Source organism: Rhinoraja longicauda, chromosome 3, assembly GCF_053455715.1.
Source record: "Rhinoraja longicauda isolate Sanriku21f chromosome 3, sRhiLon1.1, whole genome shotgun sequence".
NCBI lineage: Eukaryota > Metazoa > Chordata > Chondrichthyes > Rajiformes > Arhynchobatidae > Rhinoraja > Rhinoraja longicauda.
The window spans coordinates 3,383,647-3,405,652 of record NC_135955.1 but is presented as its reverse complement, the minus strand read 5'-3'; the positions used below and the strand labels follow the sequence as shown (position 1 = coordinate 3,405,652).

The following is a 22,006-nucleotide window of genomic DNA, read 5'->3' as shown; positions in this document are numbered from 1 at the left end:
GGTGCGGTCTCACCAGGGCCCGGTACAACTGTAGAAGGACCTCTTTGCTCCTATACTCAACTCCTCTTGTTACGAAGGCCAACATTCCATTGGCTTTCTTCACTGCCTGCTGAACCTGCATGCTTCCTTTCATTGACTGATGCACTAGGACACCCAGATCTCGTTGAACTCCCCCTCCTCCTAACTTGACACCATTCAGATAATAATCTGCCTTTCTATTCTTACTTCCAAAGTGAATAACCTCACACTTACCTACATTAAACTGCATCTGCCATGTATCCGCCCACTCACACAACCTGTCCAAGTCACCCTGCAGCGTTATTGCATCTTCCTCACAATTCACACTACCCCCCAACTTAGTATCATCTGCAAATTTGCTAATGGTACTTTTAATCCCTTCGTCTAAGTCATTAATGTATATCGTAAATAGCTGGGGTCCCAGCACCGAACCTTGCGGTACCCCACTGGTCACTGCCTGCCATTCCGAAAGGGACCCATTTATCCCCACTCTTTGCTTTCTGTCTGTCAACCAATTTTCTATCCATGTCAGTACCCTACCCCCAATACCATGTGCCCTAATTTTGCCCACTAATCTCCTATGTGGGACCTTGTCGAAGGCTTTCTGAAAGTCGAGGTACACCACATCCACTGACTCTCCCTTGTCAATTTTCCTAGCTGCGGTTGTAATTTTAGTTTAGAGATACAAGGCGGAAACAGGCCCTTTGGCCCACCGAGTTCGTGCCGACCAGCGATCCACGTACACTAGCACTATCCTACACCCTAGGGTCAATTTACAATTTTTAGGGAAGCAAACTTAACCTACAAACTTGTTCGTCTTTGAAATGGAAGAGGAAACCGCACCAGGGGAAAAACCTACACCATCACAAGCGATCATACAGACTCCGTACAGACAGCACCTGTAGTCAGAATCGAACCCGCATCTCTGGCACTGTAAGGCTGCAACTATACCACTCCGCCACCCCCAAACTTTGCTATGTATTGAAGCAAATGACTAGGGAAAATGTATTTAAAATGAAGAGAAAATGATGCATGGAAAAGCAGTAACTATGATCTGTAATTCATCGCCTGTCTGTGTTGGAAGCAGTATCAATTTATGCCATCATAAGGAGACTGGGTAGGCACTTGAGAATGTGCAAATTGCTGGGGAATGGAGCTGGTGAAATTATTGAACGAGGATTCAGTGGTTTGAATGGTCTGCTCCCATGCTGTGAAGGTTTGCAGTTTAATAAAACCGGATGAAAATGGGTCAGGTTAGGACAATCAAGGAACTGTAGATGCTAGTTTATAAAAAAGACAAAATGCTGAAGTAACTCAGTGGGTCAGGCAGCATCTCTGGAGTACTAGAAAAGTTGACGCTTCGGATTGGGACCCTTCAAAATGAGGCCTGAAGAAGGGTCCCAACTCCAAATGTCACCTCTCCGTGTTCTCCAAAGATGTCGACTGACCCACTGAGTTGCTGAGTCTGAAGAAGGGTCTCGACCCAAAACGTCACCCATTCCTTCTCTCCAGAGATGCTGCCTGAACCGCTGAGTTACTCCAGCATTTTGTGATACACTGAATTACTTTTTTAGATTTAGATTTAGAGATACAGCGCGGAAACAGGCCCTTCGGCCTACCGGGTCCACGCCGCCCAGCGATCCCCGCACATTAATACTATCCTACACACACTAGGGACAATTTTTACATTTGCCCAGCCAATTAACCTACATCCCTGTACGTCTTTGGAGTGTGGGAGGAAACCGAAGATCTCGGAGAAAACCCACGCAGGTCACGGGGAGAACGTACAAACTCCGTACAGACGCCGCCCGTAGTCAGGATCGAACCTGAGTCTCCGGCGCTGCATTCGCTGTAAATCAACAACTTTACCGCTGCGCCACCGTGCCGCCCACTTCAGCACTTTGTGTCTTTTTTTGGGTCAGGTTGGTCTTGCTTGATCTTATTGTGTTGTTAGAAGTGTAGCAGTGGAAACCGGAGATGACAGAATCTTAGAGGTTTGAACAATTGTACTCACCGGAGGAGCAGCAGCAAGCCCTTGTCTCCAAGGTGGGTTAAAGCTGGTTTCATCTGGATCAGTGCATGCAGGTTAGCCTGGAGTATTAGAAAGAATATTGCAAATCCATTAAAATGGAGAGAATAAAATGCATACTTATTCCAGCTAAACAACAATTAATCTTGTGTAGGAAGGAACTGCAGATGCTGGTTGTAGACCGAAGTTAGACACAAAATGCTGGGAGTAATTCAGCGGGACAGGCAGCATCTCTGAAGAAAAGGAATGGGTTGACATTTTGTGTTGACCCCTTTCTTCAGACAAGGATAACAAGGATAGGTGACGCTTCAGATCGGGCCCCTCAGACAGACGTCTGAAGAAGGGTCTCGACCCGAAACGCCACCCTTTCCTTCTCTCCAGAGATGCTGCCCAACCCGCTGAGTTACTCCAGCATTTTGTGTCTATCTTCAGCAATTAAACTTCCTGTTCTCCAGGAATTTAGCACCAAATACAGGTTGAAACTCCAGTGCAGATTACGATCGGTTGAACAATTGCCCTTGCAGTCTGTCATGCTGCTGACCTGGACAGACAATGCCTTGGTCTTGTGGACTGTGAGAGCTAATGTTAATGTGTAAGCGGAGGCCAGGTGTACAATCTCCTGCAAAGGATGCGTCTCAGACAGCACATCATCCCGTCCGCACTGGGTACAGTATGAATCGACATTGGTCACTGACGCAATGCTTGAACCATAATGCTTCCTTTTATTTGAGCAAATGCTTTACGTTTTGGAATCCTTCAGAATCTGGTCTCATAGGTAAACTTCACAATAATAAATATTGCACATTTTGGAACTTTAGGGCAGATCGGTGGTGTAATGGCATAGCTACTGCCTCACAGCACCAGAGACCGGGGTTCGATCCTGACTACGGGTGATGTCTGTACGGAGTTTGTACGTTCTCCCTGTGGCCTGCGTGGCTTTTCTCTGAAATATTCGATTTCCTCCCACACTCCAAAGACGTACAGGTTTGTAGGTTAATTGGCTTGGTATAAATGTAAAACATTGTCCCCAGTATGTGTAGTGTAGTGTTAATGTGTGGGGATCGCTGGTCGGTGCGGACTCAGTGGGCCGAAAGGCCTGTTTCCGCGCTGTATCTCTAAACTAAGCTGTTAAAAGAAACCCTTATAATTTCTCATCCCTCCTTTAACAGTTGGATTCACCCACATTAAGCCCAATATCCGTACTCCATTTAAAATGACATGGTGATGAGTGAGCAAAGCTTTAGGTGACTGTCACCCTTCAAATCAGGGAAAAGCCAGTGCCACTTCTGTAGGCTTCAAATAGTCTGACTACCATAACTGGGCTCAAACACAAGATCATGGTTAAAATATTTAGACAACTCTCTCACCCCACTCCTAAGTCACCAGCAAAGTTGTCTCGAGGTCAAATGTTAAGCAGATGCACAGCAGCATCTAACAATTAGGCAATTCAGCGCTCTCACCCCACTCCTAATTCACCCATTTCCCCATCCACCTCGACTCCTCACATGTATCCTTCCCCCTTGCCTCTCTCTCTCTCCCTCCCCCACATCTATCCTCCCCTCGTCACTCTCTCCCCCCATATCTCTCTGCCCCCCTGGCTTCTCTCCACCCACATCTATTTTCCTCCCCACCCCTTGCCCCTCTCTCCACAAACCCACTCACCCTTCCCCCTCTCCTCACCTCACTTCCACTTTTCCCCTCCCTCTTCCCCTTTAAGGGTCAAATGCCAACTCCTAAACCACAGCAGTCTGAAGACTTGCATCGTTGTCTGTCCATTCCCCCCACAGATGCTGCCTGACCCGCTGAGATCCTCCAGCAGCCTGAAGATACAAAGGATTGCAGATGCTGGAATCTTGAGTAAAACATAGTGCTGGTGTAACTCAGTGGGTCAGGCGGCATTCTGTGGGGGGAATGGGCAGAAAACAATTCGAGTCGGGACCCTTCATGAGACAGATTGTGGTAGGGTGTGAGAAAGCTGGAAAAGAGGTGGGTGGGGCAAAGCCTGGCAATGGATGGACAAAGGCCCGAGATAAAAAGTAGAAAGCAGACAAACGGCTGTCAGGTAAGCAGAGGAATAAAATGTAAAGCCAGAAGGAGGGATATGGGCGGAAGAGCAGATATTGGGGGAAATGGGTGCACACTGGGATTGGTGGGTGGGAAAGACAGTGCTGGTTTGAAGAAAGGGGTGGAGGGGAGGCTGTTACCTAAAATTGGAGAATTCACTGTTATCCTAGCATTACCTCAAACAACATGGATGTGCAAGTATTGCAAGAAGAGAATCTTGTAAGTGCTGTACATTAGACTAAAACGGTTCTGAAAAGTTGAGCTTGTGCGAGCAATACCACACTTCAAGCCTTAAGAGCATTAAGTACTCACTTCCACACTCAGTAGAGCTCACCTTGTCCTCACACGCCTCATCCAGGATTTCCAGGGCCTCCGAGGAGATGGCTTTATTTTTATCGTGCAGCTGTGTCACCAGTAACTCGATGCCCCAGTTGCTGAAGAACTCCACGTTGGCCCGCAGCAGGACGCGCAAGTGCTTGGTCGCGTACAGCCTGCAGTTCTGAAACGACAGCAGTCAGACCGATACTATGGTGAGCCGCAGGAAGTGTCTGGAACAAACTAGTCTACACCATTCACAAGTAGCGCAGATAGAGAACATATTGCCTGACAATAGGCGTCCTGATTGCACTCTGCTCTTTCTGTGGAGAGCGGTTCTTCAAGATTACAGCAGAGAGAAAGAATGAACTTAATAATTTTTTTTAAACAATTGATTCGCAAGTCGTGCTCATCACGTCAGATTTAATAGGAACCCGCGGGGTATAAACCAAAGGTTTGAGGTCAGGGTGAAAGATTTAATAGGATCACAAGGGGCAACTTTTCTTTTTACACAAAGCGTGGTAGGTGTATGGAAGAGGTAGTTGAGGCAGGTACAATCGCAACGTTTAAGACACATTTAGACAGGTACGTGGATAGGACTGGTGTGGAGGAATACGGGCCAAACGCAGGCAGGTGGGACTAGTGTAGCTGGGGCATGTTGGTCGGTGTGGGCAAGTTGGCCCGAATGGCCTGTTTCCCACACTGTATGACTATCACTGTCAAGCCCATCATTTGTCACCTGTCTCGTCGTTGTCACAAAAGGTGGGTGTCAAATAATTTACAGCGTACCTGGCTGTGCTCCCCAGCTGCTGGCCCAGGTTTTCACTCATCATGTGCCCACCCGGGCATGGTTTGGATGCGATGTGGACTTCTGTCCCATTACCTTTCCACAGTGATAACCCAAACCTCGCCATTTGCAAAAGAATTCCTAATTTTTCTTAATGAGTTTATTGCGAGGCCCCAACTGCCCCCCGTAAAGGCGAGGCATAAGAACATGACGGTATTTATTCACAAAATGCTGGAGTAACTCAGCAGGTCAGGCAGCATCTCAGGAGAGAATGAATGGGTGACGTTTCGTGTCGAGACCCTTCTTCAGTCTGAAGAAGGGTCTCGACCCGAAACGTCACCCATTGCTTCTCTCCTGAGATGCTGCCTGACCTGCTGAGTTACTCCAGCATTTTGTGAATAAATACCTTCGGTTTGTACCAGCATCTGCAGTTATTTTCTTACATAAGAACATGATAATCAGGAACAGGAACAGGCCATTCGGCACCTCAAGTCTGCACCACCACTCAGTAAGATCACCAGCACAGATGATTCAAACCTCAATCCCACGTTCCTAATTACCCAAAGCAAATGAGCATTCACCTTCTTGCTTCAGTTTCAGTTTAGTTCAATGTCACGTGTGCTGAGGTACAGTGAAAAGCTTTTGTTGCGTGCTAACCAGTCAGCGGAAAGACATTACATGATTACAATCGAGCCATTTACACTATAGATACATGATAAGGGAATAACATTTAATGCAAAGTAAAGCCCGATCAAAGATAGTCCGAGGGTAACCAACAAGGTAGATCGTAGTTCAGGACTGCTCTCTGGTTGTGGTGGGATGTTAATAGGTAATTTTTTGATCACGGGCAAATCTCTTAATTGGGGCTGCCTTTAAGTTCAAGTCATTTAAACATAGCACAAAAAGTAAGGACATTTGTGTTTGGTAGATTATTTGTTTGTTGTAACAATGCTTCTTGGCAATAAATCTTATACCATTAGAAAGCCTGTTTATTTCCCTTTTAAATGGTGCCACATTTGTAAGGAACATGCATTTGTGGGATGAGCAGCAGAGCTGAGTATATGGGTTGCGCCCATGAAAAATTTGCCAAATCTTCTCTGCCAATGCCAAACAGCTTATTCTGCTGTTGCTATTGACTTTTGTTTTGAGCTTCTGGTACCCCCAGGTGCTGACAATCAGGTGCCTGATTGGCACCTGATTGGCAGCATCTGTGAGCATGGGCCCTGCTACAGTGGTCAGTAGGTGTCTGCTCCAAGAATCGGCATGCCACGTTTGACTGATCTGGATAGGGCCCGTGCGATAGGGCAACTTCAAGCTGGTGTTCCGCAAAACCAAGTTGCGGCATTATTTGGAGTGAGCCCTAGTACCATCTCCAAAGTAAAGGCCAAGTTCCATATAACGGGGGATGTCAGAGACAGGCCGCGAAGTGGGCGTCCCAAGAAGACGACACCCGAAGAAAACCGTTTCCTCACCCTGTCAGCACTTAGGAACCGTAGGCTGTCTTCTACAGATTTGCAGTCAAGGTTTGCAGGACGATATGGCCGACGGCTCTCTGCCCAGACAATTCGGAACAGACTGCACGCAGCCGATCTCCGGTCTCATAGGGCTGCCAGGAGGCCTGCCATGACTGCCCTTCACCATCAGGCCCGTTTGCGCTGGTGTCGGCAATACGTGCACTGGAACCTGAACATGTGGAGGAACGTTATGTTCAGCGATGAGTCCAGATTCTGCCTAAGGCAGTTGGATCATAGGGTCAAAGTGTGGAGAAGACGCGGAGAACGCTATGCTGATTGCTGCACCGATAGAGTAACATCTTTTGGTGGAGGCAGTGTGATGCTGTGGGGCGGCATCTCCCTCACTGGAAAAACGAGGCTTGTCATCATTGGAGGCAATCTCAATGCAGAGAGATATCGAGATGAGATTCTGCAACCAGTGGCAATCCCATATCTCCACAGACCGAACTCTATCCTCCAAGATGACAATGCTCGCCCCCACAGAGCAGGGTTTCTCAGAGACTACCTCCAGAATTTGGGAGTGGAGAGGATGGAATGGCTTGCCAGCAGTCCTGACCTCAACCCTATTGAACACTTGTGGGATCAGCTTGGGCGTGCTGTTCGTCCTAGAGTGACCAACACAACCACGTTGGCTGACTTGCGACAAATGCTGGTTGAAGAATGGGATGCCATCCCACAACAGTGTGTGACCAGGCTGGTGACCAGCATGAGGAAGAGGTGCCAGGCTGTTGTGGTTGTGTATGGTTCTTCCACACGCTACTGAGGCTCCTGATAATTAAATGAATAAATTGTTAAATTGCCAATATGTCTTGTTTCTTCAGACTTGAATCATCCAATCCACCAAACAACACCACTGAACAAGAGTCAATGACAGAATAAGCTGTTTGGCATTGGCAGAGAAGATTTGGCAGATTTTTCATGGGCGCAACCCACATACTCAGCTCTGCTGCTCATCCCACAAATGCATGTTCCTTACAAATGTGGCACAATTTAAAAGGGAAATAAACAGGCTTTCCAACGGTATAAGATTTATTGCCAAGAAGCATTGTTACAACAAAGAAATAATCTACCAAACATAAATGTCCTTACTTTTTGTGCTATGTTTATATACACCACATAAAGCAAGGATTCCAAACCAGGGCTTGTGGAACTCACTGCATGCAGTCCCCCCAGTCACCAAACACCATAGGCATGCATCCTTTATTCTCTCTGCATTCAGCATAAAAACTCTATCTTGTATAGATTTCACATCATCAAGTGAATGTGAATTTCAAGATCCAGCCAGTCTGCACAAAATATGAACAACCCATATGATTCGCCTGCTCACCAGTTCCAAATGTACTTACATCTGTGGCTGACGTAAGGATTTTGGACAGGATAACCCTGGACAAGCCATCGCGGCTGTAGTCTAGAATGGAGACTGTCAGCTTTAGCACGTGGTCGTAGTTCTTCAGAGAACAGAGGCTGAGTAAACTAGAGAGGGGGAAGAGATTAAATTAGGACAGGCACAACATTACTTTTCTCACCACCCCACACACTTTAACAGCATCTTCAAATGCCACCTCAATTTCTGATCAATGAATCCCATTTCTAAATTCCCCGTTACATTGCCACAGTGCCTGCCTTTTCTGCTGCAGCAAAACTGACAAATGCTGATGGCTCTTTCCCTTGGGCAACTTACAACCCAGTGGTATGAAATTGATTTTTCTCACTTGAAGTAACCCTTGCATCCCCTCTCTCTCCATCCCTCCCCCACCCGAGTCATACCAGCTTCAGTCGTCTTGTTGAATCTCATTGTCTGTACTAGTTTTCACCTAGCCCACAGCTAACAATGGCCTGGCTCCTTGATCAGCATTACTTTTTTGCATATCTTTCATTCACTTGTTCTATATCTCTCTCTATATCACCGTCTATATCTCTCATTTCCCTTTCCCCGACTCTCAGTCCGAAGAAGGGGTCTCTACCCGAAACGACACATATTCCTTTTCTTCAGACATGGTCTCCTGAGTTACTCCAGCTTTTTGCGTCTATCTTTCGCTGATATTAGTGTTTTAGGTTTTTATGCATAGCCTTTGATCTTATACACTTTTCTTAAACAAAATGCTAATCTATGGAAATTGGATTATGCAGGCATTCTCGGCACCCATTTACAAAGGGGAAAGAACTGAGAGACTTATTTGAGAGCTTTATTTTTAAATGAGCAGGATAGGGAAGGAGAATATTGCAAACGTGGTAGACTCTAACTTTGAGAAATGAGATGCCCCAGAGAAAGCAGAGGAGAGAGATTACCAAGACAGTGAAAAACTGTGCTATCCAGTCAAATTATACTGTACACAGGTATCATCAAGCTACACACAGGTACAACAGGTAGTGTAATGAGAATAAACCAGAATGCAAAATATAGTGTAACAGTTACAAAGGTAGTGCAGATTTTAAAAAGTTCAAGGTAGTTTGGAAGATCAGGACTACATTCTAGTTAATGACAGGACCAGTGGTGTGATAACAGAAGTGAAGAAGCTATTCCATAAAAACATAGTAAAATAGGTGCAGGAGTAGGCCATTCGGGCCTTCGAGCCATTCAATATGATGGCTGATCATCCAAAATCAGTACGCCGTCCCTGGTTTTCCCCCATACCCCTTGATTCCGTTAGCCCCAAGAGCTAAATCTAACCCTTTCTTGAAAACATCCAGTGAATCGGCCTCCACTACCTTCTGTGGCAGAGAATTCCTCAGATTCGTAACTCTCTGGGTGAAAAAGTTTTTTTCTCATCTCAGTCCCAATCCTATTCCAGAAGCTGATGATACATGCTTTCATGTTTTGCATCTTCTGCCCAACAGGAGTGGGAAGGGAAGAGAACTACTGGGTCCTTGTTTAGGTTGGCTGCTTTTCCCGGGCAGGGTGCATTCAGATATGCCACTTGGAAATTTTGACATTATCAGCATTAGTACGTCATTCACCTAATATTAGCAGAGCGACCTCCACAGCGACTTACCACTGAAACATGCTGCATTTCTCCAACATCTTGACCCCATGCGGGTGAGCGGACAGAGTACCGATGAGTAGAAAGTAGTGCTGGCTGAGGGTGTTCAGCAAACCATTATTCTGCAGGCTTCGTTCAGGTTTAAGGCCAGAGGATGAGGAGAGCCACTGCACAATGTCCTTCACCAACTCCTCCAGATAAATCTGACCATCCTGCCACAACATGAAACTAATGACAATCATTGAATTCCCATTTTTACACCACTCTCCTGCGTCCCATCTGGATTCACATCCTCTTCTATCCTTAGCTCACACTTTTTGTCTTTTCATCTCCGGCCTTTGTCCAAACAATAGCCTATCAAGAAATCCCCCTCATCTGTATCCACCTATCACTTGCCAGGCTTTTTCCTGCCCCCAACCACATAGTCTGGAGGGCCCGCTGAGTTACTCCAGCACTCTGTGAAACGTCACCTATCCATGTTCCCCAGAGATGCTGCCTGACCCGCTGAGTTACTCCAGCACTCTGTGAAACGTCACCTATCCATGTTCTCCAGAGATGCTGCCTGGCCCGCTGAGTTACTCCAGCACTGTCTTTTTTTGTAAACATCAGTTCCTTGTGTCTCTACATTGAGTTCTACATTCTTCTTTTCTGTTTTCTGCTGCACAACAGCCAACAGCTGGGCTATCTTGTGCAGGTTTCGCTCGCGTGGGTACTGGTTGCAAAAGCGTTATTTAGATTTTTATGTGGGCAAGTTTTGTGAGATGATCCATGTCCAAGTTGTCGAGCTGTGACTTGCAGAGTGACAAGGTTGGTGCACATCTGGTGGTGTCGGGAAGGATGTTCCACTCTGGGATAGTCCATGGATGTAGTGACTGTAGGTAGCTATTTTTGTTTGCGTTAATTCTAGTATAAATGAAGTGACCTGAGGACTTGTGAAACAGTAAACAGGAGAAATTTGCACCATACCAAAAAATGAAACTGCTCAATTCAACACCAACCCCTCCACTCTTCACTCATCTCACCCTATTTATTAATTCTCTTGCAGTTTTAGAAAGGGGAATATGTTGAGTTAAAGGGCGACAATCTATACAGAGAAAATTCCCAAAGCTCATTGTTATAATTAAACATTGGCCCTTATACAATTTTAATTTAAAAACACACACAATTCTGGAGGGGACACAGTCATCCAACAAGTGACCCTTCACACATTAGTCTTCAAACAATCTCTGCCATTTTGTCCACAGCATCACCTATCTGCTCTTTCCCCTTAAACACTCAAAATACCACAGCCGTTGCACTATCCGTCCTCCTGCTTCCTGTGTTCGAATGGTCAGCACCTCAGCCTGTGCTCCCAGACCCTCATTGAGACTGGAACATTGTTGCCATCCACAGCATCACGATGCATTTCCTCTCCTAATTCTTCAAATCCATTTCAATGTCAGAAATTAGCAAACAAAACCTGCTGCCCCATAATTTGTGAGCACAACGCTTGAGTTGTACAGAATTAGTAAATGCAAGGTGCAAAGATGCTGGTTTATAGCAAAGATAGACACACACACACACACACACACACAGAGTACTGGAGTACCTCAGCAGGTCAGGCAGCATCTCTGGAGAAAAGGAATAGGTGACATTTCGGGTCCAAAGAAGGGTTTCGAATCGTAACATCTCCAATTCCTTTTCTCCAGAGATGCTACCTGACCCACTGAGTTGCTCAAGCAACTTGTGTCTATCATTAATATGTGGATTTACATGGAGGATAACGTTGTGTGGAGTAACAAGCTGGCAAGCTCACCTCGGTGGATTCGAGCAGAAACTCGATAAACTGGCAGCCCACTATAGTCAGCTGCTTTCCCATGGCATGATCCAGCTCCATGTTCGCATACAGCTTGCCACTGGGTTTGTAAAAATACAGCAGTCTGCGGACAAACCTAAACAAGGGGGAGATGCTGAAATAGCGATCACGGCAGGAGGAAAATAATGTGTAGGAAGGAACTGCAGATGCTGCTGTGCACCGAAGATAGACACAAAATGCAGAAGTAACTCAGCAGGACAGGCAGCATCTCTAGAGAGAATTTTATGGGTGACGTTTTGGGTCGAGACCCTTCTTCAGACTCCACAGAATTTGAAGAAGGATCTCGACCTGAAACATCACCCATTCCTTCTCTCCCGAGATGCTGACCGTCCCGCTGAGTTACTCCAACATTTTGTGTCCATCTACAGGAGGAAAATAACATGGAGAGAGGACAAAAGAACAATAAAGTCACGCAGAAAGACTCCATTGTGCAGGTGAGAAAGGAGAAACATGCTTTATACGTTCACTCTCAGGGTATACGTTTAACGTAAATTCTTACTTGCCCCCGAACTGAGGAAGCATTTAAGAGTCAGTCACTTCTCTGTGTCTATGTGACTCCACACTAGGTAAAGTCAGGTGATTCTTTCCTGAAGGGCACCAGTAAAGCAGATGGATTTTTAGGACAATCCAATAGTTTCACCTTTATCATTGACAGTGGCATTTTAAATTCAGATTTAAATTGTAAATTTAAATATCTCTTCTTGACAGTTGGATTGAAATACATTTCTTGCTCAGCATTCTCAGTCCCACGGATTCTAATCCAGTATTTCAACAACTATGTACCCTTAAATTTTAGATTCTAAAGTTGATTAAGGCATTTGCTACCAATAGAGAACATTGTCATTGGAGAGAAAATTTTAAATAGAGAACATTACAAAAAGTACTGCAAAACTTGTCCTCAAAATAATTACTCCATACCTTATGCTTTATATCCTTTCCTGGCAATGCCTAAATAGGTTAAGTAGGTAAACAAGTATATTTTTAGAATTAAGTGGTAGATAGAAGGGACAGTGATGATGCTGGACAAAGTGGCGTGGTGGATAGGTGGACGAGTTGAACTTCCAAGTTACCGACTTTCTGATCAATGAAGTGACAATAGCATTGAAAAATTTAAATTTGATGAAGTCAACATTTTGAAGAAGAGGGCACAATTTAAACAGACAGAAAACACTGCTGGGATAAATAGCTAATTTGCAGGTTAGCAAGTTGTAACATATGAAGTGGATATTGCTCGAATTTATTGTCCACCCGCATCGAACTCCATGATTTGGGAACACAAGGACCTACAGGCACTGGAATTGTGAGCAAAACACAGTACTGGTGGAAATCAGTTGGTCAGGCAGCATCTGTGGAAGGAATGGACAGATGACCTTTCAGGTCGGTTTTGATCCTGAACCAATCGTTATCTATCCATTCTCTCCACAGATGCTGCCTGAAGTTAACTCCATGACTTGTTGGTTTCAGACAGTTGCCAAAACTCAAAACACTTGGAACCTCAGCGGCTAGGCCAGACAAAGATTGCGGCTTTCCTTCCCTGAAGTTGATAGTGAACCCACAAAGTGCTGGACTAACTCAATGGACTAACCCCAGTGAGTTATTCCAGCACTGTGTTCTACGCAAGTTTCCAGCATCTGCAATTCCTCGGGTCTTTTATAGTGAACTAGCTCGGTTCTAATGACATTCTTGATGTAAGTTTTAAACTGGAAATGGTACAGAGTAGATTTACGAGAACGCTACCAGGCTTGGCAGGCTAGGACTTTATTTTGTGGAGCGCAGAATGAGGGGTTACCTTATAGAGGTATCTAAAATCACGAGGGAATTAGCTAGCTTGAATGCACAAGACTAGTTTTCCACCCAGAGCAGGGGAATCAAGAACCAGGGGAAATAGGTTTGTGAGAGGGACAAGATGTAATAGGAACCCAAGGGGCAACCTTTTCCACTCAGAGGGTGGTGAATATTTCAAACGAGCTGCCAGAGGTAGTTGAGGCAGGTAATATAACACCATTTTAAAGTCATTTGGACAGGTACATGGATATGAAAGGTTTAAAGGGATATGGGTTAAACAAGGGCAAATGGGATTAGCTTAGATGGAACATCTTGGTCAGCATGGAGGAGTTGGGCCAAACGGCCTTTTTCCCCGTACTGTGATTGTATGATAAGTAAATTCCCCACTAGCAGTGATGCAATTCAAACTCCTGGTCCCAGTCCAGGTACCTGGGTTACTATTCCAGTAACTCAATCTCTACACTCTACACATTAATGATTTGGATGAAGGAACCAAGAGCAATGTATCCAAGGTTGCTGAAGGTTAAATGGGAAAGATTAATGAGATAGGTTTAGTGAACGAACAAAAAGATAGCAAATGATGTATATCATGGGGAAACGTAGTGTTATCTATTGTGTAGAGAGGACAAAAGCAGGATATGATTTAAATGGTATGAGATGAATGTTAGTACTCCGAGATCTGTGTGGCCTTGCAAAAGAAGCAGTTACTTTGAGTAGCACAAGAATTTAGGAGGGTGAGGGGACGTTGGTCTTTAATGTAATGTGAATGGAGTCAAGAGCAAGAGAACCTTGCTTCATTTTGATGAGGAGCAGCGTTTGTACTCACCTGTGTAACTGTTCATCTTTGTAATTCCTCAGGTTTACATTGGGCCACTGCAAAAAAAGATTGAAATTCAATCATCTATATACTAAAACTCTTGTTTGTTTGTTTGTTCCTGAACTACAGCCAAAACCGTACACGATAGCGCGACAATTTTAGGCCCACCTTACTCACTGCCATCCCAGGGGGAGGGGGAAGGGGTAGGGGAGGAGAGGGTTTGCACCAATGCAGGAGAGGTTTGGGCCCAACGGGTCCACGGTCTAGTTTATTCTGGAAAAAAACGACACTAACAGCCAGTCAAAAAGTGTTGATAACCAGCATGGACACAAAATGCTGGAGTAACTCAGCGGGACAGGCAGTATTTTCTGGAAAGAAGGAACGGGTGATGTTTCGGGTCAAGACCCTTCTTCAGACCTTGATAACCAGCATGCTTGGTTCTACCACTGTCTCCATTTCTTGAACTGATTTGAAATATTACCTCTCCCTTCAACGAGAGTCCAGGCGAGGCCTTAGTCTTTTGACATGCAATTTTTCAAATGTCCTATTATTCAGCCTACCTCCATGATAAAAAAAAACCCATACTGTTGGAGGAATTTAGCAGGTCAAACAGAATATGAAACGGCATAGAGATGGCGGACATTTCAGGTTGTGACCCTCTTTCAGAACTGAGAGAATATAACCAGTATAAAGAGGCGAGAGGGAGGGATGACAGGAGTCAGTGGAGGATAGGTAGAGCCAAATTATATTTTGTTTGGGGAGGGGGAAATGGAGTTTCACAATAGAGGCTGGTGGAAGATAGATGAAGTCGTATGAACATTGATTTCTCTAACTTCAAGTAACCCCGGCATTCCCTCTCTCACTATCCCTCCCCCACCCAAGTCGCACCAGCTTCTTGTTTTCACCCCAACAACAGCTAACAATGGCCTGTTTCCTTGACCATCGATACTTTTTTGCATATTCAATGTTCTTTATCTCTCCACATCATCATCTATATCTCTCATTTCCCTTTCCCGTGACTTTCAGTCTGAAGAAGGGTTTCGACCCGAAACGTCACCCATTCCCTCTCTCCAGAGATGCCGCCTGTCCCACCGAGTTACTCCAGCTTTTTGTGTCTATTTTTGAATATAGATGAAAACAGATAAGGGAATAAAATGGTCAGGTGTGGAAGGTACATGACAGAGTGGCGAGCACTTTGTATCCAAGCCTTGAACGATCAAATCAAAACCGGGCATCAAATTCTCTTATAGTAATTATCCCAAAACGTAAATGTTTTGATACACTACTCAAGCCTAAATAGTTTCTTTGCAGTTCTACCTTAAGAATAGTTGAGATTAGGTTCCAGTTCCATCGCAGATTGTCCTTGTTATTCAGGACATCACTGTCACGCAGGTTCCCCATCAGTGCCTCCTCCGTATCCTAGAAAATTATTAAGCATCGAAAGATGGGTATCTGGCAGGAGATGTATAATGATAACCTTGTGCAAGAATTTTTTTGGATTTAAAAAAAATGTAGAATTATTTAGCTTCACAAGTAGAGTTACAAAGAAGGCAAATGGTATACTTGTCTTCATTGGTCAGACGTTTCAATAGTCAATAGTCAATTTATTTGTCACATACACATAAATGCTCAGTGAAATGAAAAATTACCCACAGTCCAACAATAAGACCAATAAAAATAAGCAATAAAATAAGCAATAACACACACAATCATAAACCAACACCAAACAAAAAGAAACATCCATCACAGTGAGTCTCCTCCAGTCACCTCCTCACTGTATTGGAAGGCCAGAATGTCTTTTCTCTTCCCCTGCCGTCTTCTCCCGCGGTCAGGCTGTTGAACTTGCCACGTCGGGGCGGTCGTGGCTCCTGACATTTAAGCCCCCGCCGGGCAGAGAAAATCCCGCGGCCGGTTCCAGGCCGTGCCGGACGGTGAAAGGTCCGCGGGGGGCCGACCCAAGCCCCGCGATTCGGGGCGGGCGAAGACGCTGCCGCTGCCAGAGCTCCCGAAGTTGTCGGCCCCAACCCAGGGGCCTGCGAGCTTCCGGCCTCCGACGTCCACGCGGCCGAAGTAGCCTCCGGAGACGAGTCACAGCCGCTCCCGTGGCGCCACAACCTCCGAAGTGAATTTGAGTATACACTGATCAGCCAAAACATTATGACCACTGACAGGTGAAATGAATAACGTTGGTTATCTTGTTACAATGGCACCTATCAAGGGGTGGGATATATTAGGCAGTAAGTGAACAGTCAGTTCTTGAAGTTGATGTGTTGGATGCAGGAGAAATGGGCAGGAGTAAAGACCCTGAGCGACTTTGACAAGGGCCAAATTGTTATAGCCACACGACTAGGTCAGATCATCTCTGAAACTGCAAGGCTTGTGTGGTGCTCCCGGTCAGCAGTGGTGAGTACCTACCGACAGTGGTCCGAGGAGGGACAAACCACAAACTGGCGACATGGTGTTGGGCGCCCAAGGCTCATCGATGCGCGAGGGCAACAAAGGCTATCCCGCTCTGGTCCGAACCAACTGTGGGAAGACGGTAAGCTGGTGGAGGGAGTGTGATGCTCTGGGCAATGTTCTGCTGGGAAACCCTGGGTCCATTCACGTGGACGTCAATTTGACACGTGTCACCCACCTAAACATCGTTGCAGACCAGGTACACCCCATCAAGGCAATAGTATTTCCTGATGGCAGTGGCCTCTTTCAGCAGGATAATGCGCCCTGCACACTGCACACATTGCTCGGGAATGGTTTGAGGAACATGATGAAGTATTCACCGTGTTGCCCTGGCCTCCAAATTCTCCAGATCTCAATCCGATTGAGCATCTGTGGGATGTGCTGGATCGACAAGTCCGATCCACGGCGGCTCCACCTCACAACTTACAGGACTTGAAGGATCTGCTGCTAATGTTGTGGTGCCAGATACCACAGGACACCTTCAGAGCCCATGCCTCGGCGGGTCGGCGCTGTTTTGGCGGCACACAGTGGACCAACAGCATATTAGGCAGGTGGTCATAATGTTTTGGCTGATCAGTGTACGAGTCAGGAGGTGGTGCAGCTTTATGGGACTGTGCCAAGGCCGCACTTGGTGTAGTGTGCGCAGTTCCGGTCACCCTATTACAGGAAGGAGGTGGATGCCTTGGCGAGGATGTCGAAGAGATTTACCAGAATGATGTTTCGATTAGAGGGCATTAAACATAAAGAGAGGTTGGATAAACTTGGATTGGTTTCTCCTGAGCATCAGGGGTTGAGAGGAGACCCGACTAGTTTATACAATTATGAGAGGCATGGGCAGCATAACCATCCAGAACCCTTTTCCCAGGTTGAAATGTCAAAGACTGGAAGACGTAGCTTTAAGGTGAAAGGGGGAATGTTTAAAAGAAATGTGTGGGGAAGTGATAGGTGCCTGGAACACACTGCCACGAGTAGTAGTGGAGGCACGTGATAGTAGATGGGGCTTTTAGATATGCAGAAATATGGATCACATGAAGCCAGAAGAGATTAGTTTAACTTGGCATAATCTTCGGCACCGATATGCAGACCTCCCAACATTTGATTTTACAAATTCAGTATTTAGATGTCGAAAATTCAGAAATTTACATCAAAATTCATAATATGGCGTGTAATGCAACTTTTCAGCAAAACAAAGTATGCACGCCAAATGCGCGTACGCGTTGCGCTACATTCACGTGTGAAAAACGACTATTATTTCCAACAGTCTGCAGTTCTTGGACTACATGTAGAAAGGTTACTGAACAGAAATACTTTTTGCAAAACAAAGAAAAAATTGTTTTGTTTTTTTAATTTTGCTTTTTCCTTACACATCCCAATTCTCTTGGTATTGAATAAAAGAACAATGGTCATAAAATGTATGACTAAGTTATGAAGAAAGAGTTGATAAATGCGACTCGACTAAGCATACGGAAGTACTTGTTGAAGTAAATTTCACACATTAATTGATAATCAGCCCAAAAAGTTGTAATTGGCTTTTCTGCTGTGTTTTATATTTTAACCCCGTCTTAATTAATATAGTTGTATAATCTTGCACTTAAATTTAATATTTACTCATTACAGTTACACCACTGATTTTCTGGCACTCTTGGTTCCAGAGCTTTGCTGGTTTATCCAGCTGGAAGTCGGCTACGGGGATAGATGTGCTGGCTCTAGCTGGGCTGGAGTTCCAGAGCCCCGGCCGCAGGTTACAAATTCCACCCACCGATCGGCCATGGAAGTCCTGATGAGGTTGAGATTGGTTGCCTTGGCCAGCCTAGGTGCCACGTTTTCGGGGGGACTTCCAGGGCTGGATTTCTCGTGGAACCCCTAGCGACCCTAAGCAGCCGAATTGACAAATTGCAATTACCGACTATTTTGTGGAAAAATGTGAGGCGAAATCGGAACGGCGGAAATGAAATAAGAAAGCAGAAACTTTCCGCCAAATTCGGAAGGGTTGGGAGGGGTGGATACAGTGGGCCGAATGGCCCGCTCCTGTGCTATGCTAAGTTTCAAAATCTAAGACTCAAAAGGCCAAGTACAAGTCATTTAACGACTAAAAACAAAAGGATTTTCAAATGGGTCTCTTCATCGGGACACCTTTTCTCAGTTGCGGTAACTTGATAACTAGGAGCTCTGCTCACCTTCAGAATAAATAAATCCTTTTGGATACGCAGATGCTGATCCCGCTTCTGGATGTTGGTGCAACTCTTGTGCGCAATGTGATCCAGATACAGGCTGTAAGGTTTGGAGCCCCGCTTCTTCATCTCGTGAAAACGCTTTAAGCAATTCACAGCTGCACTGGCTCGCCTGTAAGTATTAAAGGCAAGTCAGGAACCAACAGCCACAAATGCTTACTGGCACTGCAATAGTTGCCATCACATGGTTTTACACAACAGGGCACAAACTCACCAGGAGAGTGTTCCCATTATCATGTGAAAAAGAGAAATTTGACTTGGATGTCAGTCATTAAGTTGAAAAGGGTGTTGAAGAGATTCATCATGATGTTACCAAGACGTGGGCTTGAGTTACAGGGAGAGTTTGAACAGGCTGGGATTTTCTTCTTTGGAGCGTGGGAGGTTGAGGGGTGACCTTTTAATGCGTACAGGAACATAAGGGGCATGGATAAAGTGGATGCTCATAGTTTTTTTTCTCTCCAGGGCAGAGGGTTCTAAAACTAGAGGACACCCGCTTAATAATAATAATATATTCCTTTGTCCCACACCGGGGAAATTTGCAGTGTTACAGCAGCAAAGTGGATAGCAAGAGACATTCATTATAAATAAAAATAAAGATAAGGATAATTGTCATCATTTACTGTGGGGGGTTTTTAAACTGTTACTGTTAACTGGTCTGTTGACTGGTCTGCTGGGAGTAGTGCTGGTTGTGCAGTCTCACAGCAATGGGAAGGAAGGACCTCCTATATCTCTCCTTCACAAACTTGGGGTGAAGGAGTCTGTCACTGAAGGAGCTACTCAGTGCAGTGACAGTGTCCTGCATGGGGTGGGAGTCGTTGTCCAGCAGCGATGTTATCTTTGCCATCATCCTCTTATCACCCACCGCCTGCACTGAGTCGAGGGGGCAACCCAGGACAGAGCAGGCCTTCCTGATCAGCTTGTCAAGTCTCTTTCCCTTCGCTGCTGAGATGCTGCTGCTCCAGCAGACCACTCCATAGAAAATGGCTGATGCCACCACAGTGTTGTAGAAGGTCCTTAGGAGTGCCCCCTGCACTCCAAAGGACCTGAGTCTCCTCAGCAGGTAAAGTCTGCTTTGGCCCTTTTTGTACAGTGCATTGATATTTTCGGTCCAGTCAAGTTTATTGTTAAGGTAAACACCCAGGTACTTATAAGAGTCCACTCTCCCGATGTCCATTCCCTGGATGTTCACCGGTATCAGGGGGACCTGGCTGCGCCTGCGGAAATCTACCACCATCTCCCTGGTGTTCCCCGTGTTGATCCGGAGGCGGTTCCCCTGGCACCAGTCCACAAAGTCCCTGGTCAGTTCTCTGTACGCCCTGTCATCGTCGTCTGTGATGCCGACGATGGCAGAGTCATCAGAGAACTTCTGTAGATAGCAGTTTGCTGAGCTGTTCCTGAAGTCCCTAGGGTGAACAGGAAAGGAGCTAGCACTGTTCCCTGCGGAACCCCAGTGCTGCAGACCACCACGTCCAAAACATAGTCCTTTGTGAGAGATTTAAGACAGACCTCCAGGACAACTTTTTCAGAAGGTAGTGCATATCTGGAATGTGGTGCCAGAGGAAGCTATAGAAGTGGATACAATTACCACTTTTAAAAGGCATTGAGACAAACAGATATGGATAGCCAAGGTTCAGAGGGATATGGGCCAAATACAGGCAAATAGGACTAGCCCAATATGCAACTTGCACAGCATGGGGCCCGTTTCCACGCTGTACAGATTGTACGCACTGGCGAGGAACGATTCATTTTTCTGGCATATTGCTTATCAGTAACTCACCCATAAAGCTCTGTACGAGAAAGGAAGTGGTACCAGAGGAGGTGGTAGAGAATCATCACAGAAACAAGCCCTTCTGCCCAGCATGTCCTGCCGACCATGCCTGTCCCACCCACCCATGTTTGGCACATATCCCTCTAAATCATTCCTATCCATGTGCCAATCCAAATTAGGTGGTAGAAGAAAGTGTACAAGAAAGTGAGCAGATATTCACAGACAATGATACCACCATAAATATTGCAGGCTGTGGTCAGTAACTTTAAGTACCATTGTTTCAGTGCCCGGTGCGGCTCGGCCGCGGGACGTTTCAGTGCCCGGTGCGGCTCGGCTGCGGGACTTAACATCGCCGGCGCGGCTCGGCTGCGGGACGTTTCAGTGCCCGGTGCGACTCGGCTGCGGGACGTTTCAGTGCCCGGTGCGGCTCGGCTGCGGGACGTTTCAGTGCCCGGCGCGGATCGGCTGCGGGACGTTTCAGTGCCCGGCTCGGCTCGGCTGCGGGACGTTTCGGTGCCCGGTGCGGCTCGGCCGCGGGACGTTTCGGTGCCCGGTGCGGCTCGGCCGCTGGACTTAACATCGCCCGGTGCGGCCACGGGACGTTTCGATGCCCGGGGCGGCTTGGCTGGGGGGCCTTCCATCCCCTTGCGGGGGCTGTGCGTGTCGGTTGCCTCGGTAGGGGTCGAGTTGTCTGTCCGTGGGTGCGGGGGGAGGAGAGGGGACGTTTGTTGCCTCCATCACAGTGAGGGGGTGTTTGGAGTCACTGTGATGGATGTTTGTGTTGGGGTCGTGTGTCCTGTGTTCTTTTCTTTTTTTGCTGTGACTGCTGAAATTTCGTTCGGTGTTGTGCCGAGTGACAATAAAGTTTTGTTATGTTATGTTGTTATGTTATGTTATGTTATTAATTTGAGCTTTGAAAGCCGCCGTTATTTAGCTTGAATAGTGAAATGTAATACTTACAGACGCTTTTCCTGAGGGATATTGAAGGAAGCTGCCATGTTCACGAGAGTTGGTAGACAGTGTAAGTGGTGGCTGTACGCATAAGGCAGGATGGTATTTGCCTGTGTGAGGAAGGTACCTGTTTAGTACACCACACAATATCACAAGCTTACTCTAGTTTATTCTACCTCAAGCACAGTGGTGATGGTGTGCACAACTTTGGAAGACAGAGGATACAGCCGTCTGGCCAGGTGGATGTTGAGGAACCCATTTCAAAGTGGCCATAGATGGCTGCCAAGTAAAGAAACAAAGTGCTGAAGTAACTCAGCGGGTCAGGCAGCATCTCTGGAGAACATGGACAGGTGACGATTCACAGAGTGTTGGAGTAACTCATCGGGTCAGGCAGCATCTCTGGAGAACATGGATTGGTGACGTTTCAGAGTGCT

General features: G+C 46.1%; 1 protein-coding gene across 2 annotated transcripts in view; it reads right to left on the bottom strand.

Annotated features, from left to right (window-relative positions):
* The window catches only part of rictora (RPTOR independent companion of MTOR, complex 2 a), a 143,184-nt gene that overhangs the window by 41,984 nt on the left and 79,194 nt on the right, over positions 1-22,006 (bottom strand). For both annotated transcript variants that reach the window (XM_078431134.1, XM_078431143.1), the window contains exons 16-24: positions 21,582-21,682; positions 18,800-18,965; positions 15,483-15,584; positions 14,175-14,221; positions 11,504-11,639; positions 9,721-9,920; positions 8,074-8,200; positions 4,446-4,610; positions 2,033-2,109 (exon numbers count right to left, since the gene is read on the bottom strand). In XM_078431134.1, the coding sequence (XP_078287260.1) occupies positions 2,033-2,109; positions 4,446-4,610; positions 8,074-8,200; positions 9,721-9,920; positions 11,504-11,639; positions 14,175-14,221; positions 15,483-15,584; positions 18,800-18,965; positions 21,582-21,682 (1,121 nt within the window). The remainder of the gene's footprint in view (positions 1-2,032; positions 2,110-4,445; positions 4,611-8,073; positions 8,201-9,720; positions 9,921-11,503; positions 11,640-14,174; positions 14,222-15,482; positions 15,585-18,799; positions 18,966-21,581; positions 21,683-22,006) is intronic.